Source organism: Vipera ursinii (genome assembly GCF_947247035.1).
Source record: "Vipera ursinii genome assembly, chromosome: 7".
Lineage (NCBI taxonomy): Eukaryota > Metazoa > Chordata > Lepidosauria > Squamata > Viperidae > Vipera > Vipera ursinii.
The window spans coordinates 3,102,279-3,121,555 of record NC_139521.1 but is presented as its reverse complement, the minus strand read 5'-3'; the positions used below and the strand labels follow the sequence as shown (position 1 = coordinate 3,121,555).

General features: G+C 44.3%; 1 protein-coding gene across 4 annotated transcripts in view; it reads right to left on the bottom strand.

The window, feature by feature from the left end:
- GUF1 (GTP binding elongation factor GUF1) overlaps positions 1–19,277 on the bottom strand; it is a 77,780-nt gene that overhangs the window by 19,827 nt on the left and 38,676 nt on the right. The window contains exons 1-6 of one of the 4 annotated variants that reach the window (XM_083367656.1): positions 11,790–11,960; positions 9,398–9,584; positions 7,968–8,685; positions 5,060–5,171; positions 2,232–2,380; positions 281–361 (exon numbers count right to left, since the gene is read on the bottom strand). In XM_083367656.1, coding sequence (XP_083223782.1) covers positions 281–361; positions 2,232–2,380; positions 5,060–5,171; positions 7,968–8,120 — 495 coding nt within the window. In that variant the 5' untranslated portion in view covers positions 8,121–8,685; positions 9,398–9,584; positions 11,790–11,960. Of the gene's footprint in view, positions 1–280; positions 362–2,231; positions 2,381–5,059; positions 5,172–6,545; positions 6,566–7,967; positions 8,686–9,397; positions 9,585–11,789; positions 11,961–12,177; positions 12,194–19,277 lie in introns of those variants that run through there. The other 3 variants (XM_083367659.1, XM_083367658.1, XM_083367657.1) reach the window with 3 other exon arrangements.

Here is a 19,277-nt window from a genome sequence, read left to right as displayed (position 1 = left end):
TAAACATGCAAATTCATATGGACGGACATTTCACGTGTTCCAAATTATTCTTTCATTCAGTTCATTTAAGGTTTCTGACTAGGATCACCAACTCCCGTTTCTTTGACAAGGCAGCCACACCTACGAGAGAACCCTTTTTGGTCCTTTCCCCCCCCATTTTTAAAAGTTATTTAACCAAGTTGTTGGTTTGGTGAGCCAGTTTTCCACAGCCCCATTTGGAACAGGAAAGCCCTTTTTGTTCCTTCAGGAATAAAATTCAACTTCCTTTCGAAACACCTACCTGATTTGCATCTACCACTAAGAGGACGCCCTGACAAGCCGACAGCGATCGTGACACTTCGTAGTTAAAATCCACGTGACCCTGAGCAGAAGGGAAGAAACATCTGATGAAAAACATCGACAGACTGTCATGAAGTCGTCACTTAGATTGACTCGGCCTTCCGCCCTTCTGAGGTCAGTCAAATGAGGACCCAGATGGTTGGGGGCCACAGGCTGACTCTGTAAACTGCTTAGAGTGAGCTGTAAAACCCTGCGAAGCGGTATATAAATGCTATTGCTATTCCTTCTCACCCTCCGTCCCTCCCTTCTGCCATGGTGGTGCAGTGGTTAGAATGCAGCACTGCAGGCTAACTCTGTCGTCAGTTCGATCGTGACCAGCTCAAACGTGACTCAGCCTTCCATCCTTCCAAAGTTGGTAAAATGAGGACCCAGATTGTTGGGGGGCAACAGGCTGACTCTGTAAACCCGAGAGAGGGCTGTAAAACACCGTGAAGCGGTATATAAGTCCTATTGCTATCTGGCCCTCTGCTTATTTATCAGAAGAATTTCAAACCAATTTCAGTTCATTACTGCATATCCCTTCTTTTCTCATAGGAACATCCAAAGCGGTGGTGAATAAACAAACTTTACAGGGCAGGAATAAATGGCCGCTACATCAATCTCTTTATCGGCATAAAGGAAGTGGCAGACGTTATGTGGGTTGCAGGTGGTGTTGTGTACATAAAAAACGGCGGGGCTTCGATTGTCTGGGCCTGCCTGCCACTTTGACCCCCTTGAGGTCCTCTGATGACGCCCCAGGGATTTACGGCTTTCCACTTGCGATCTCACCATTGTTAAGGAATTTCTCCCAGACTTCTGTCTCTCCTAACGAAGATGCCTGGCTGTTTTAACCAGCTGGATTTGGTGTGCAAAGTCTCTTGACACTTAAACCTCATCGAATGAAGCAGCTCTCTTAGTGGGGAAGGGGATTATGGAGCTCCCCACAGCAGCCACAGAGGTTGTGGACAACAGGAAAAAAAAGGGACCTTCCCACTCATTTAATTTATTAGAACAATGATTCGATTACGGTTTTTCATCTATAACCTGCTGCTCTATCTTCCAGCCTAACTTCCACCAGGTTCTCTAACCTAAGAGACTTTTTTTTTTTAAAAAAAGACTTTACTTTAAACCAAAAACATTAAGCGGAAAGCTGTCCTATGGCCCAGCAAAATTCCAGCTTCTAGCATTATTTTTATTTTCAGGAAGGCCCCCAAAGTCCAACTAAAATGGTCTCCTAACCTTCTGTTAAACCAGCCTGCTGTGGCTGGGCCCGTCTCCCAAAGACAGCCCTCAAAAGTCCAAATGGACACCTGCCGCAGGAAATATAAATCAGTGAATAAATTTTGAATAGCCCGTCTAGAATGTTCCTTGTATAGTCTTCCTGGCTGAGATCTCCACCTGTTTGTCTCATGAGTTCTTCACGCCTGTTTGATAACAATGGGGAATCCACCTAACCCAGGGGTCAGCAACCTGAAACAGTGAAAGAGCCACTCGGAACCGGTTCCCTCACAAAAGGAAAAACTGGGAGCCGCAAAAAATGTGTGCACATGCGCGTACATGCACGCATGCGCAGAACAGGGTTTGACTGAAGAGTGGAGCCAAGGCGAGATATGCACCTACCCTGCATATTTGAATTGATTGGTTGAACTTTTTTAGTCCCACTTTTTTGGGGGGGGGACTGCACATGGCAGAGGACTGGGAGCCGCAGGAGACGGCTGAAAGAGCCGCATGTGGCTCCGGAGCCGCGGGTTGCAGACCTGTGACCTAACCTCAACAGAAGGATTGCTTAGGGTTGATATAGCAGGAGATGAGTGTCTGGGGCCCGCCTAAACCGGCAACTGGACTGCAGCCACCGACTTTGTGTTCTGCTTTGCAGTCGATTCCTCCTAGTTCACAACCAACAATGGACTTACAGGCGTATCAATGAGATTTAACAGGTAGCTTGTTCCTTGGTGGTTATAAATGAGGGAAGCCGTCTGGGCCTTGACCGTGATTCCTCTTTCTCGTTCCACTTGCAGTTTATCCAGCACCTGTTTATTATCGCCGGTTTTGGCAATGGCTCCTAGAGGATCAAAGACAGTCAGGGTGAAGGTGACAAAGAGTTGCATTCTCTTCCCAAGGAAGGGTCCTTGGTCTACCACAGAGTCCACCCAACAAAGCCAGCATGATTCCCATCGCTTCTCAAAGTTACTCTGCCAAGGGCAACTTCTCACCACAGCCATCCAAGGGAGCCCCCACCCCTACACTGTGGCAGATTTGGGAGGACGCAAGATTGGCACACAAGAAAGGCAATTGGCAAAACACCACACACACACCCATCCAAGCCCCCGCATAGAGATGGGAAGGCCTTAGTTTAAGCGTGAGACCGTAAATGCTAAGGGGAAAAAAAGAGAGGAAATACTTAATGTAGTAGTTTGAGATTTGTGCTAAAGATAAAAGGTAAAGGTTCCCCCGCACATGCGTGCTAGTCGTTTGCGACTCTAGGGGCTGGTGCTCATCTCCGTTTCAAAGCCGAAGAGACAGCGCTTGTCCGAGGACGTCTCCGGGATCATGTGGCCGGCATGACTAGACGCCAAAGGCGCGCGGAACGCTGTTACCTTCCCACCGGAGTGGTCCCTATTTTTCTACTTGCATTTTTACATGCTTTCGAACTGCTAGGTTGGCAGAAGCTGGGACGAGTAACAGGCGCTCACTACTCTGTTACGCGGCACTCGGGATTCGACCCGCCAAACTGCCGACCTTCTGATCGACAAGCTCAGCGTCCTAACCCACTGAGCCACCGCATCCCTTGGTGCTAAAGATACTTGTATGTTATTGAATTATCGATTAACTCAGCCGCCACCTTGCTTTTTAAATATTTAAATGTAAAATTAGAAAGGCAATAAAACTTTAAAAAAAAAGAGAGATGGGAAGGCCTGGGGAGGAAAAAACTGGAAAAATTGGGGGGGAAAAACAGTTTTTTCCCCCCCCGTTTCCCCGCCCCCCCAAAACCTTTCCCCCCCTCTGGTAAAACAAAAAAACAAAAAACAAAAAAGGACTGTAGCCTTAATGAAAGATTTCTGAGGCTTTTTGTAAAGTCTTAAATTATTGCAAGTTCTCTCAGCCGAAGACAAGCAGGTTCTGGAATACAATTAAAGTAAGTCTGTACTTCTCAATGCAGTTCTCCAACAAGAGAAATATGCATTTGTGCCACTAGGGGGCACCGCAGAGAAAACGGCTCCAGTTTCGTTTGCTTGTTGACAGTTTCTTCCTTTTTTTTTTTTTTGCTTTTCGGGGGGGAAAGGGGGGGGTACCTGTTTTATTGCGAGCACAATGGTTTTGTATACACTGCATTTCAAGCAATTTGTAAAACTACTCCTCGCTGATTTTTTTTTGCAACTTTTCCAAAATTTCTATTTTTTCCAGAAAAAAAAAATAGGGATTAAAAAACCGAAACAAAACGGGGTTGTTGTTTTTTCCCCTCGTGGCTTCAAAATTTCCGGAAATTTTACATCTCTAACCCTGCAAGAGGAAGTCTCTTCCATTAATAAATGGACACCCTCTCTTGTTGTTAGCCTTCAATGTAGGGATCCAAGTTACATTTTCCCTGTTGACTTTCAAAATCAAAGAAAATGGATTAAGAGACAAGGTATTCATTGAGACCAGCGACCCTGTTGTTAAACGAGACATCATGTCAACACAACGGACTTAACAATTCATTTTTGTGTGAATAACCCTGGTTGTTAACTAAGACATCATATGACAAGATGATCTTCTTCATTAAGAAGATCACGTGAGGTCATTAAGGTATACACTTGCATAGAAGCCAATCTTTTGGGGTGTAGTTTACAAAATATTTGGCTTAGCTCTGACTATATATGGGGGTCTTCAAACTTGGCCCTTTTATGACTCATGGACTTCAACTCCCAGAATTCCTCAGCCAGCATGCCTGGCTGAGAAATTCTGGGAGTTGAAGTCCATGAGTCATAAAAGGGCCGAGTTTGAAGACCTCTGATATATGGTAAACATTTTTCCTACAATGCAAGTCTACTGTAGTTTCAGAAAAAAACATACTGAAAATGCAGCAGCCATAATTTTACCATGTCTAAACAGAACGGAAGTCTCAACATTTCATTTGAGTCTAAATGAATACGGCCGGGGTCTTCAAACTCAGCAACTTTAAGACTTGTGGACTTCAACTTCCAGAATTTCCCATCTGAGTTTGGAGACCCAACACTAAAGGTAAAGGTAAAGGTTCCCCCACACATGCGTGCTAGTCGTTTCCGACTCTAGGGGCCGGCGCTTGTCCGAGGACGTCTCCGTGGTCATGTGGCCGGCATGACTAGACGCCAAAGGAGCATGGAACGCTGTTACCTTCCTACCATAGTGGTCCCTATTTTTCTACTTGCATTTTTACGTGCTTTCGAACTGCTAGGTTGGCAGAAGCTGGGACGAGTAACAGGCGCTCACTCTGTTACGCAGCACTTGGGATTCGACCCGCCAAACTTCCGACCTTCTGATTGACAAGCTCAGCGTCCTAACCCACTGAGCCACCGCATCCCTTGAAATACACTACAGCATTGCAATAAACTAAAATTTAAGAGTCACTCCCATGGAGAAACACGGCATTTTAAACATGGGGACCTTAAATATCTGAAAGATTTTTTCGCATGGAATCTTCAGCAAATTCAAGAAACGTGGCAGTAGAATGCATAGCCAATATGGAAATACAGAGGCATGCATTTTATAAAAATTACTCCACCTGTTATTTCCAGCAGCCGATCAGCTAACGTGCTCTTTCCATGATCCACGTGGGCAACTATGCTAAAATTTCTAATATTTTCTGCAGGGAACAGTGACATATCCAGTGTATCCTAAAGAAGATGCAAAAAGGAAAACGCAAACCATTAAAAGCCATTCATTTTTTTTAAAAAAACTGCTTCACGACAAGAGTATTTTCACAAAAGACGTTCGTATTCTGATCGGATCGTGATAATTTACATTTCCAGCTCTGCGGAATTAAATCTTTTTCGCGTGTCTCTTACTTTAGAGGTAAGAATCTCCTAACTGTAATGCATTTATGCAACACAGGCACCAGGAATATTGTAAAAAACCAAGACTTACGCCATGTCATCCCTAACAATTTATATGGTTTTATAGCACAACCCATTTATAGTGTTTCTTTATTCTGGGAGGCTTTTGTGACGCTTTGTGCTTGATTCTTGTGCCTTTAAGGGTATAATGAAGGGAGTGGGGGGGCATTCTTACTACACTGTGGAAGGAGAGCTCAGAAAGTAAGGAGGAAGGAGAGGAGAGGGAGAGAGGAAGAAGAGCCAACCAGCCAGCTGGTACTGGTGCGTATTAATAAATATGGATAAATTCATAGTACATTTGTCAGTGCAAAGGGAAGGTGATTCAGCAAAGGAACTGCCACCGAATAAATTAAAACTGGTACTTTTTTTCCCTACGGTTTGTAACATTTTATTAGATTACAGAATAAAATACAAAAATACAAAAGCAAATAGTAGGACACAGTGGGGAGGAAAAAGGGGGGAGAAGGGAAGGGGAGAAGGGAAGAAGAACAGACTTCCTCTCTTGCAGTAGAAGGAAGCATTAACGTTCAACCTCAACTTTTTTAAGGTAAAGGTAAAGGTTCCCCTGCACATGCGTGCTAGTCGTTTCCGACTCTAGGGGCCGGTGCTCATCTCCGTTTCAAAGCCGAAGAGCCAGCGCTTGTCCGAGGACGTCTCCGTGGTCATGTGGCCGGCATGACTAGACGCTAAAGGCTCACGGAACGCTGTTACCTTCCCACCGTAGCGGTCCCTATTTTTCCACTTGCATTTTTTACGTGCTTTCGAACTGCTAGGTTGGCAGAAGCTGGGACGAGTAACAGGCGCTCACTCTGCTATGCGGCACTCGGGATTCGACCCGCCAAACTGCCGACCTTCTGATCGACCAGCTCAGCGTCCTAACCCATTGAGCCACCGCGTCCCTTTTACTTTTCCATAATATTATAAACTAGCCATTTCTATAACAAATGAACCTAATCAGTAAAACCCAAAATCCTTCCCCCCCTTTTTTTTTAGTCATCAGGTTTTTGACACCTTGCTAAGCACTGGTGGTACTCAAATATTGTCACGTGCTAAAAGCAGTACAATCTGTGAAAAGGTTGAAAAGCCCTGATCTACAACACGGTCCTTTCAGCAGTTCCAAGAAGGCTCCACACCCATGCGCACCACTCAGCTGACCTTGAGGGCGCAGATAAACCTCCAAGTGGCCTCAAGGACTCTCTAAGAGGATGCAAATGACTGGCTGTCTGCAAGGAGTATAAATCCTTCCATTCCCTCACCATCCATTCAGAACCTGAAGAAGCTTCTGGGATGAGAAGCGAAACGTCTTCAAAGAAAAACTAGAAAGTCCAGTTGCCTCCTGAAAAAGCCCCTTTGGGACAACCATGACCTGGAGAACGGAAGAATCTCCATAGGCACTCTTGTTTTTAACTTAAAAAGGACGGTCCCTTATCCAGGCACCAAACAACATACATACAGTTCTGGATTTTATGCAAAGTATTCTGCAAAATACTTGTTGGGTAGCACTACATACATCCTAATTATTACAAATTGGATGAATCAACGTTTGGTCAAGAGGCTGGTGGGCCTGTCTACCTAGAAATCAGTCCAAAAGAAGAGGATATTTGTCGGTCAGAGAGGAACTATGGGGTCCTTGGTGCTCTCTGAGCTTGCTTGCTTGTTGTTTTTTTGCAAACACTGTATGACCCAACTAGGTAACGTCATCAGTGCCAGAAGGGAGAAAGGTTTCTAGTGCAGTACCAAGCACTAATGTTCTCTAGTTGGGTCATGAAACGCCTGCAAGGAAACCACCCAGCTCAGAGAGCACCAAGGACCCCACAGTTGTCGTCATTCTCTTCCTCCTTCTCCTCCTCCTCCTCCTCCTCCTCCCTTCTAGCACTGATGATGTTACCTAGTTGGGTCATGAAACGCCTGCAAGAAAACCACCCAGCTCAGAGAGCACCAAGGACCCCACAGTTGTCGTCATTCTCTTCTTCCTTCTCCTCCTCCAACTCATCCTGCTCAAACTCCTCCTCCTCCTCCTCCATCCCCTTCTAGCACTGATGATGTTCCCTAGTTGGGTCATGAAACGCCTGCAAGAAAACCACCCAGCTCACAGAGCACCGAGGACCCCACATAATCGATCTCAAAATACCAGACCCTGTTCAAGAACAAAAAGCAAAGCTATTATTAATTAATTAATAATTAATAATTTGATTTCTATACCGCCCTTCTCCCGAAGGACTCAGGGCGGTGAACAGGGCAATACACAATAAAAATATTATACAAAAATTAAAAAGTCATTAAACATTATGCCCTTAAAATTAATACATATTACAATTAAAACTATTTATAAAAACCCAACCCCATCCCATCAGACCAGGCCAGCTTGTTCGAAAAAGAAAGTTTTGAGATCGCGCCGGAAGGAGCGAAGGTCGGGGGCCATATATATTATGTCCAAATAAGGAGGAATTGCTTTGATACAGGGCCAATGTACCTTTTGGATCCCACCCGCTTTGGAGGTAAGCTGTAAAAATTAAGATTACTTAAAAGCTGAACTCTCCAATCGTTGGGTACAAGCAAATAAGAAATTGCAATCACCTTGTTTGTCCTGGAGCAATATTTCCTTGAGGGAACAGCACGATGTACAGAAGGTATTTCTGTCCGGAGAGAAAGATATGAAAGAAAGGTAGCATTGTGGGACATCTTACACCTGACGGACACACATAATGCCCTTTGGATGAGTGAAGGCATCTTTCCAGATTAACTGCGAGACCACCGTCCAGGCTAAGCAAAGGAAATGTTCACAGAAGCCTATTGATCAGCATACTGCTTCTACAGATAAATTCATTTCTATACATAATCACAGGCAGCTTTAGTCCAAATTCCCAAAAAGACAGAGGCAAGTATTCTTAAAAAGGACATTCAAAAGGCCGTGCCTATTTCCTCTTTATCTAGGTTGATCTTCTGGATAAATCCTGCAAAAAAAAAAAAAAGCTTCATTTCTTTTGGAAATATACATCCGTGGGTCCAATTTTTCTTTCCCTAAATTTGCAGTGTGTCTTGGCTGGGGTGGGATGGGGTGGTGTGTGTGTGTGGGGGGGGGGGGTAATAGGTCACTTCCCAGAGAGAGAGAGAGTCGTAAGGCAGGACAGACACAAGGCTGACTTGCAGCGTCAGAAAGATACGCAGCCGTATCCTGAATGACGTCACCGCAAATCAGATTTAGCCGATTTTCTCCCTTCTTGTGACGCTCTTGGTTTGCGTCGCTTCCGATTTTCACTCCTGTTCCTTCTCTTTGTACGATGGCGATTGCGCCCTAGAAGAAGAATGGACGTGTTTCACTTGCAGGAAGCTGACAGACCAGGAAAAAACAAACAAACAGGTGAGTTTTACACGAGTATAGCAAGTCCTCAGCTGAGCCCCAGATTTCCTTTGCTGAGACACTCGTTAAGTGAAATTTGCCCCGTTTTACGACGTTTTTTGCCACCTCGGTTAAGCAAATCCCTGCAGTTCTTAAATTAGTAACACGGTTGGTAAAGTGAATCATTGCTTGCACTTGGCTTGTTAGAAGGTCCCCAAAAGGGGATCTCTTCTTTTGATTAAACTAGACCGGGGTTAGGCAACCTTGGCTCTTTTAGGACTTACGGACTTCAATACGCCTGCCCTCTGGAACCAGCTGCCCGTGGAGCTTAGGACTGCCCCCGACCTTCGTTCATTTCGCTGGGACCTCAAGACCTGGCTCTTTGAGCTCTCCGGCCCAGGCTGAGAATTTTAAATTGGGTTTTTTATTTTTTAGGGATTTGATTTAATCTTTTTAAATTGTTTTTAACTTTTGTATTGATTTGGTTTTAAATATCCTGTAAACTGCCCTGAGTCCTTTGGGAAAGGGCGGTATATAAATCCAATAAAATAAATAAAATAAATAAATACCCAGAATTCCTGAAGCAGCCATGCTGACTCAGGAATTCTGGGAGTTGAAGTCCACAAGTCATAAAAGAGCCAAGGTTGCCTACCCCTCATAGACCTACCCAATTCCAGCAACCGTTCTTTGCATGTTTTAGCCTCCAGTCCTCTAATCGTCTTTGTTGCTCTTCTCTGCACTCATGGGTGCTCCATCAATGGAGATTTTTCAGATGAGACTAGACAGTCACTTGTCTGAAATGGTATAGGCTTAAGCAGGGGGTTGGACTAGAAGACCTCCGAGATCCTTTCCAGCTGCAATAACAAGAACAACAACATCTTACATTTTAAGAAGATAGCTGGTTGATACCTAGGATGCTGGCAGCAACCCGTGTCAAGCATTAGTGCCAGTCAATTTGAGTGTTCAGTTGACTGAGTTTCGTGTTTAATGAATAAAAGTTAAATAATAATAATAATAATAATAATAATAATAATAATAATAATAATAATAATAATAGAGTTGGAAGGGACCTTGGAGGTCATCTAGTCCAACCCCCTGCTCAGGCAGAAAACCCTAGACCATTTCAGACAAATGGCTGTCCAGTCTCTTCTTAAAAACTTCCACTGTTGGAGCATTCACCGCTTCTGGAGGCAGGTGGTTCCACTGGTTAATTGTTCTCACTCTCAGGAAATTTCTCCTTAGTTCTAGGTTGCTTCTCTCCTTGATTAGTTTCCATCTGTTGCTTCTTGTCCTGCTTTCAGGCGCTTTGGAGAACAGCTTGACTCCCTCTTCTTTGGGGCAGCCCCTGAGATACTGGAAGACTGCTATCCTGTCCTCTAGTCCTTCTCTTCATTAGACATATCCAATTCCAGCAGTCATTCCTTGTATGTTTTAGCCTGCAGTCCCCTGATCCTCTTTGCTGCTCTTCTCTGTACTCTTTCTAGTCTCAACATCTTTTTTTCACATCGTGGTGACTAAAACTGGATGCAGGATTCCAAGTGTGGCCTTACTAAGGCATTGTAAAGCGGTATTAACAGTTCTCATGATCTGGATTCTATCCCTCTGTTAATGTTATTTTAGCCAAGGATGTTTTCTTTCCCCCCCCGCCGCCCCCCACGTCCTTCTCTTTGATAGACTAAAAAGGTAAAGGTTCCCCCGCACATGCGTGCTAGTCGTTTCTGACTCTAGGGGCCGGTGCTCATCTCCGTTTCAAAGCCGAAGAGCCAGCGCTTGTCTGAGGACGTCTCCGTGGTCACATGGCCGGCATGACTAGACGCCAAAGGCGCACGGAACGCTGTTACCTTCCCACCGGAGTGGTCCCTATTTTTCTACTTGCATTTTTACGTGCTTTCGAACTGCTAGGTTGGCAGAAGCTGGGACGAGTAACAGGCGCTCACTCTGCTACGCGGCACTCGGGATTCGACCCGCCAAACTGACGACCTTCTGATTGACAAGCTCAGCGTCCCCAATTCCTGCAACCATTCTTGGTATGTTTCAACCTCCTGATCCTCTTCGTTGCTCTTCTCTGCACTCGTTCCAGAGTCGCAACGTCTTTTGTTTACATCGGGGCACCCAAAACCTGGATGCAGTGTGTTCCGAGGGTGGGCTTACCAAGGCATCGCGAAAGGGGTATTAACCCTTCGCGTGATCGTGATTCAATGCAAGCCACGCACAGACACACACACACACACACACACACACAGACACCCTGTCCCTTGCAGAGCAGCGTATTAACCCTTCGCGTGATCGTGATTCAATGCAAGCCACGCGCACACACACACACAGACACCCTGTCCCTTGCAGAGCAGCGTATTAACCCTTCGCGTGATCGTGATTCAATGCAAGGCACACATACACACACACACACACACACAGACACCCTGTCCCTTGCAGAGCAGTGTATTAACCCTTCGCGTGATCGTGATTCAATGCAAGCCACGCACACACACACACACACACACACCCACACCGTCCCTTGCAGAGCAGCGTATTAACCCTTCGCGTGATCGTGATTCAATGCAAGGCACACACACACACACACACACACACACACACATAAACACAGACACCCCGTCCCTTGCAGAGCAGCGTATTAACCCTTCGCGTGATCGTGATTCAATGCAAGCCACGCACACACACCCACACCCACCCCGTCCCTTGCAGAGCAGCGTATTAACCCTTCGCGTGATCGTGATTCAATGCAAGGCACACACACGCACACACACACACACACACAGAGACACCCCGTCCCTTGCAGAGCAGCGTATTAACCCTTCGCGTGATCGTGATTCAATGCAAGGCACACACACACACACACACACACACACACACACACAGACACCCCGTCCCTTGCAGAGCAGCGTATTAACCCTTCGCGTGATCGTGATTCAATGCAAGGCACACACACACACACACACACACACACAGACACCCCGTCCCTTGCAGAGCAGCGTATTAACCCTTCGCGTGATCGTGATTCAATGCAAGGCACACACACACACACACACACACACACACACCGTCCGTTGCAGAGCAACGCTTCCAGCCGTCCGCAGCCCGTGCGCCCCACGCGTGGCGGCCAGGAAACACGCGCCGGCGGACACCGTCCTCCACCCAGGAAGAAAGGACCGCGAAATAGAAGAAAAAAAAAGGACAGATATATATATATATATATATATGCGCGCGCGCGCGCCCTGTGACTTTGGAAGATTTGACAGGCAACGGGTGGAATCTCGTCCGGGCACCGATGCTGCAGCGTTGCACGGCATGCAAGCGTGCGTGGCCTTTGGGGCATCGCACACCGGCGGATAAAAGAGGGTGGCCTTTGCAAGCAATCCACCCGTTGCTCTCCCTGCTGCTTGGCTTGCCGGCTTTCTTCATTGCACCACCCTTGCTGGAGCTTTGCACCTGGCGTGGGTTGTTTGCTTGCAGCGGTGCCTTTGCAAATAGCTTGTCTCTCTTCCCGGGACACACTTTGAGGAGGAGGAGGAGGAGGAGGAGGAGGAGTGGGGAGGGAGAGAAAGAGGGCTAGGAAAAGATCGCTTTGCACTTTTCAAAAGTCTACCAAAAAAAAAAAAAATCAGGGTGGAGAAAAAGAGGGCCGGAAACATATCACTCTGCAATTTTTAGAAGTCTATAAAGCATCAGGATGGAGAAAAGAGAGCCGGGAAAATATAAATTACTCTGTATATATATTGAAAAGTCTGCAAAGGATCAGGATGGAGAAAAGAGAGCCGGGAAAATATAAATTACTCTGTATATATATTTAAAAGTCTGCAAAGCTTCAGGATGGAGAAAAGAGAGCCGGGAAAATATAAATTACTCTGTATATATATTTAAAAGTCTATAAAGCTTCAGGATGGAGAAAAGAGCCGGGAAAATATAAATTACTCTGTATATATATATTGAAAAGTCTGCAAAGGATCAGGATGGAGAAAAGAGAGCCGGGAAAATATAATTACTCTGTATATATATTGAAAAGTCTATAAAGCATCAGGATGGAGAAAAGAGAGCCGGGAAAATATAATTACTCTGTATATATATTTAAAAGTCTGCAAAGGATCAGGATGGAGAAAAGAGAGCTGGGTAAATATAAATCACTCTGTATATATATTTAAAAGTCTGCAAAGGATCAGGATGGAGAAAAGAGAGCTGGGAAAATATAATTACTCTGTATATATATTTAAAAGTCTGCAAAGGATCAGGATGGAGAAAACAGAGCCGGGAAAATATAAATTACTCTGTATATATATTGAAAAGTCTATAAAGCATCAGGATGGAGAAAAGAGAGCCGGGAAAATATAATTACTCTGTATATATATTGAAAAGTCTGCAAAGGATCAGGATGGAGAAAAGAGAGCCGGGAAAATATAATTACTCTGTATATATATTTAAAAGTCTGCAAAGGATCAGGATGGAGAAAAGAGAGCTGGGAAAATATAATTACTCTGTATATATATTTAAAAGTCTGCAAAGGATCAGGATGGAGAAAACAGAGCCGGGAAAATATAAATTACTCTGTATATATATTTAAAAGTCTATAAAGCTTCAGGATGGAGAAAAGAGAGCCGGGAAAATATAATTACTCTGTATATATATTTAAAAGTCTGCAAAGGATCAGGATGGAGGAAAGACAGCCGGGAAAATATAATTACTCTGCAATTAGTTTTGAAAGTTTATAAAAGATCAGGATGGAGGAAAAATGCTGGAAAAATATAATTACTCTGTAATTATTTTTAAAAGTCTACAAGGGATCCGGATGGAGAAAAGAGAGCTGGAAAAAAATATCACCCCTCTGCATTTTTCAAAAGTCTACAAAGGAACAGGACCGAGAAAGCACTTTATACGCATGCGCTCTGGGCACATGGCTGTGCTAAAGAGTTCCATTGGCTTAACTACAACGGAGGGGAGGCGGAAGCTACTACAGCTCCCGACAGCCTCTGCCGGCGGAGCCAAAAGCGCAAAGCTTCATGGGATCTGTAGTTTAATGCAAGGTTGTGTTTCTTCAGCTTGCAGGTTCCACCCCCCCTCCAAAAAATAAAATAAAAATAAATAAAAATAAAATCTGATTGGAAGGGCTGGGTTGGCTGTTGAAAAAGAAGGCCAGGTGTTACTTATTAAATGTTTCTTGGAAGATTCGGCTTCTTTGGGCTTTTCTTTATGGTGTGTTTCTTTAAATATGGAGTAAAAAAAGGACTTGAAAACACCTTTCCTGTTATTTAGATTAATCTGTGGAAGTTGCAGAAAGGTAAAGGTCTCCAAGTGACTTTGGGGGTACAGTTGGTCCTTGACTTACGGCCACAACAGCCCAACGTTTCTGTGGCCAAGTGAGGCATTTGTTAAGTGAATTTTGCCTCGTTTTATGACCTTTCTTGCCAGAGTTGTTAAGTGAATCACTTCAGTGGTTAAGTTAGTAACCCGGTTGTTAAGTGAATCTGGCTTCCTCACTGACCGCTTGTCAGAAGGAGATCACATGCCCCCGGGATCCTGCGACCGTCATAAATAGGAGTCAGTTGAATTTTGCTCACGTGACCCTGGGGATGCTGCAAAGGTCGTAAGTGTCAAAAATGGTCATAAGTCACTTTTTTGTGCTGTTGTAACTCTAAACTGTCACTAAATAAACTGTAGTAAGTTGAGGACTACCTATATAGTAACCAAAGCTAGCTTTTGAAGGTCAGCCAAGATTAACCAGGAGCTGCTTCTCTTCAGCAGATGAATAGAATAGAGTAGAGTAGAGTAGAGTAGAGTAGAGTAGAGTAGAGTAGAATAGAATAGAACAGAGTTGGAAGGGACCTTAGAGGTCTTCTAGTCCAGCCCCCTGCTCAAGCAGGAGACCCTACCATCTCAGACAAGTGACTGTCTAGGGTTAGGGTTACGTCACCATAAACTTTTTAAAATACCTTGTAAACCGCCCTGAGTCCTACGGGAAAAGGGCGGTATATAAATTCAATAAACTTAAACTTAACTCAGAGAGCAAAATGGACATTGCCAACAAATTCGGAGTGTTTGGGGAGCAAAATTGACACTGGAGGAAAATTCCACTTAGGGTTAGGGTTAGGACACCATGAACTCGGAAAGCAAAATGGACATTGCCAACAAACTCGGAGTGCTTGGGTATGGTTAGGAGGGCACTGACTTTTCTAGGCTGCCCTATCTATGTTTCCTGGTAAAATACATGGGAAAATCCCATTGGAGGAAAATTCCACTTAGCCTCTTCTTAAAAATCTCCGGTGATGGAGCGCCCACGATTTCTGAAGGCAACTTCTGTTCCACTGGTTGATTATCTTCACTGTCAGGAATTTCTCCTTAGTTCCAGGTTGCTTCTCTTCTTGATCCAACCATTGTTTCTCATCCTTCCCTCTGGTGCTTTGGTGAACAACGTGACCGCCTGTTCTTTGGGGCAGCCCCTCAGACAGAGAGACAGTAGATGAGGTGATTGTGGTATTGGACTAGGATCTAAAACCCATCTTCAGTACAACCTACTTACAGGTAGTCCTTGACTTACAACAGTTCATTTAGTTCAAAGTTATGCTGTTTTTCACACTTACGACCGTTGCGGCATCCCCATGATCACGTGATCAAAATTCAGACTGTTGGCAACTGACCTGTATTTACGACGGTTGCAGTCTCATGTGATCCCCTTTAGCGACCTTTGGACAAGCAAAGACCATAGGGAAGCCAGATTCATTTAACAACCGGATTGCTAACTCAGCCACTGCAGTGATTCACTTAACAACTGAGGCAAAGAACGTTGTAAAACGGGGCAAAATGTCTCACTTAGCAGAAATTTTAGTCTCAATTGTTTTCGTAAGTCTGGATGGGCTGGTAGAATTGGGACCGCTACGCCCTTTCCTCTTGAACTCCTGGTAGAAAAGGTGACGGATGTTACCCTAACGAACAAATAAAATGAATAATTCAAGTATTTGAGGAATCACACCTGTGGAAGTGAACAAACAATTTTCAGAATAAACCTGTTCCTTCATGGAAATTAAGTGACCCTCGCCGACAAAGATCGATTCTAAAGATAAATATATTTCTCCCTCTCCTTGCAACCTTTCGGACGTGCAAGCATGTGATGATGTTGCTGATTAAATTCTTGCGGTTTCTTCGAGCTTCTTCAAGGTGATCATTTATCTTGCACATCAGTCGGGTGCGTTGACCATCATTTTGCCAAGGTTGTGCAGCCGGCTTCCTAGTCAAGCGTACGAATCTTCCCAGAAGACGTGAAAAACTCGCCACGTTCAACATAACTGGCTTGATTTGAATTCTGGGTTTAGTTTAAATCATGATTTATTCATGGCTGTAACCAGTGGTGGGATTCAAATAGGCGAACGACCGGTTCTCTGCGTGGATGCCGCTTCCGGAAGTCCGTTCTGGGCCTGGGCAACAAAAAAAATTAGTTACCGGTTCTGCTGAAGCAGCAGTGCGAACCGGCTGAATCTTTCCAATGGCTGTAATCCGTATCGGCACGGCATGGGTCAAGCAAGGTGATGCGGTTGCGATATGAAGGACGAAGAACAAAACGTTGTGCGTGCAGCAAAATATGAATCTTCTGCAGGACGCGATGAAATATTACAGCCTGTAGCGGGTAGATTTATGAATGAACCCTGAGCCAGCTTTTTTTGAACCCCTACAAATAGCGCTATTAGTTTCAGCACATCGGAATAGCCGGAGATGTTAACAAAACAATATAGTCTGTCATTTTAACAAGCTTTCCTAAAAGGCCAATTGGCTGTAGCGATACTAAAGAACAATACAGCCTGCCTGCATTTGAAACAACTGCTAGAAAAGCCCATGATGTTTTTCAGCAATTCAAAAACTAACGTAATTACATAGAAACGCTCTCCAGTCAGAACAAAATAATATGGCAAAATTGTTGAGCTGGTGTGTACAATTATCCTTTTGTGTGTTTGTGTGTGTGTGTTGCGTTGCGGTAGCATATCCCGGAACATTGAGTTTTATGCAGCCCCTGAATTTAATTTTTGCTGCCTTGGTTTTCCCACTGACCACAGTCAATCAGAACATCAATCAATCAATCAATCAATCAATCAGAAAAAGAGCTGGAAGGGACCTTGGAGGTCTTCTAGTCCAACCCCCTGCTCAGGCAGGAAAACCTATACCATTTCAGCCGAGTGGCTGTCCAGCCTCTTCTTAAAAACCTCCAGTGACGGAGCATCCGCAACTTCTGAAGGCAAAGCTGTTCCGTTGCTTAATTGTCCTCAGTGTCTCCTTAATTCCAGGTTGCTTCTCTCCTCCATGAGTTTCCATCCGTGGTTTCTTGTCCTTGTCGGCAAAATACAGTTTAGGTAAAGGTAAAGGTTCCCGCGCATGTGCGTGCTAGTCGTTTCCGACTCTAGGGGCCGGTGCTCATCTCCGTTTCAAAGCCGAAGAGCCAGCGCTTGTCCGAGGACGTCTCCGTGGTCATGTGGCCGGCATGACTAGACGCCAAAGGCGCACGGAACGCTGTTACCTTCCCACCGGAGTGGTCCCTGTTTTTCTACTTGCATTTTGACGTGCTTTCGAACTGCTAGGTTGGCAGAAGCTGGGACGAGTAACAGGCGCTCACTCTGCTACGCGGCACTCGGGATTCGACCCGCCAAACTGCCGACCTTCTGATCGACAAGCTCAGCGTCCTAACCCACTGAGCCACCGCGTCCCTCTAAAATACAGTTTAGACCTGCCCTGTCTGCAATAATCTGGGTAGCGCTACATTGCTGCGAAGAAACACCAAAAAATCCTTAGCTAATTAGATAGAAGAGCAGCAGTTCACAAATCATGACTTATGGGTATTTGGCCCAAATGCACTTTTTCTGCTTCACCTTTAGAAATTTTTGCAGCGCCAGGGGAAACCCATCCGATGAAGGAAGTCAAGTACGTCCTCAGTGAAATGCTGGCCTTTAAATATGCAGTTGAACGCATTTTAGGAAATTATATTTAAATCCGTATCCACCCTGCTGCCAAAACTCGCTGATTGCTTCCAAGCTTCACGAGGCAGATGTTTGGTGCTAGATAGTAAATGGAGAGATGAAATTCTTTTCTTTTCTTTTTTTGGGATCAAAACGTTTAATAAAAATAAAATGGCAATATAATTTTTACCTTGTGAAATGAAGTAAAAAAAAAGCCTTTGCCTTACTCATTTGAAAAGTTAGGGAAGGAGAGCACTGGAAAAGAAATCTCTGTCCAGGTGGTCCTCAACTTACAACAGTCTGTTTAGCGACCGTTCAAAGTTGCAACGGAATTGAAAAAAGGGATTTCTGGCTGTTTTTCACACATCTGTTTCGGCATCATGTGATCCAAATTCAGAGGCTTGGAAACTGACTAGTACTTCTGATGGTTTGCAGTGTCCCCTGGGGCCACAGGATCCCCTTTTGCGACCTTCTGACAAGCAAAGTCAATGAGGAGGCTGGATTCACTTAACAACCGTGTTACTAACTTAACAACTGCAGTGACTCGCTTAACGGCTGTGGCAAGAAAGGTTGCAAAATGAGGGCAAAACTCAGTTAACAAACGTCTCACTTAGCAACATAAATTTTGGGCTCCATTGTGGCCGTAAGTCGAGGACTACCTGTATATTAGACCAACAAATGAAACTGGCTGAGGTATCAATTGTTAAAAGGGGACAGACAGCTAATAAACCAAAAGAATGGCTTGGATATGTGGATTTTAACTCAGAAAAGTGATTAGAATACAATACAATACAATACAATACAATACAATACCATAGAATAGAATTAGAAGATTAGTATTAGAAGAATAGAATAGAATAGATTAGTATTAGGAGAATAGAATAGAATAGAATAGAATAGAATAGAATAGAATAGAATAGAATAGAATAGAAAGAATAGAATAGAAAGAATAGAATAGAATAGAATAGAATAGAATAGAATAGAATAGAATAGAATAGAATAACAGAATTGGTAGGGACTTTGGAGGTCTTCTAGTCCAACCCCCTGCTTAGGCAGGGAACCCCATACCATTTCAGACAACTGGTTGTCCAATCTCTTCTTAAATCTTCCAGTGTTGGACCCTTCACAACTTCTGAAGGCAACTTCTGTCCCACCAGTTAATTGTTCTCACTGCCAGGAAAAAATCTCCTTAATTCCAGGTTGCTTCTCTCCTTAATTAGTTTCCATCCGCTGCTTCTTGTCCCGCCCTCAGGTGCTTTGGAGAATAGACGAAATTAATTGCACTTTTATAAATAGAACTTTTGGGTTATTTTCATCTCCGAAGCGTGTAGTTACACCATCACGTATTCCCTCTTTTGTGTAAGTTTAAAAATATCTGTTGGTGTCTTCTCTTATCAGCTTAGATAACTGGGGCCTTTAGATTCAAGGGCACAAGTGACTGATCTTTGAAAAATTGTGTGGTGTCTTCTTTCTCTTTCATTTATTAGCGATGTGGCCAAGTAAATCCCGTTGTAATCGTTGCCTCTGGCACCAGATACTTTTCTTTCTGTCATACATCTGTTGGGAGGCCAAATTTAGGATGTTATAAATAGCTCAGGATCA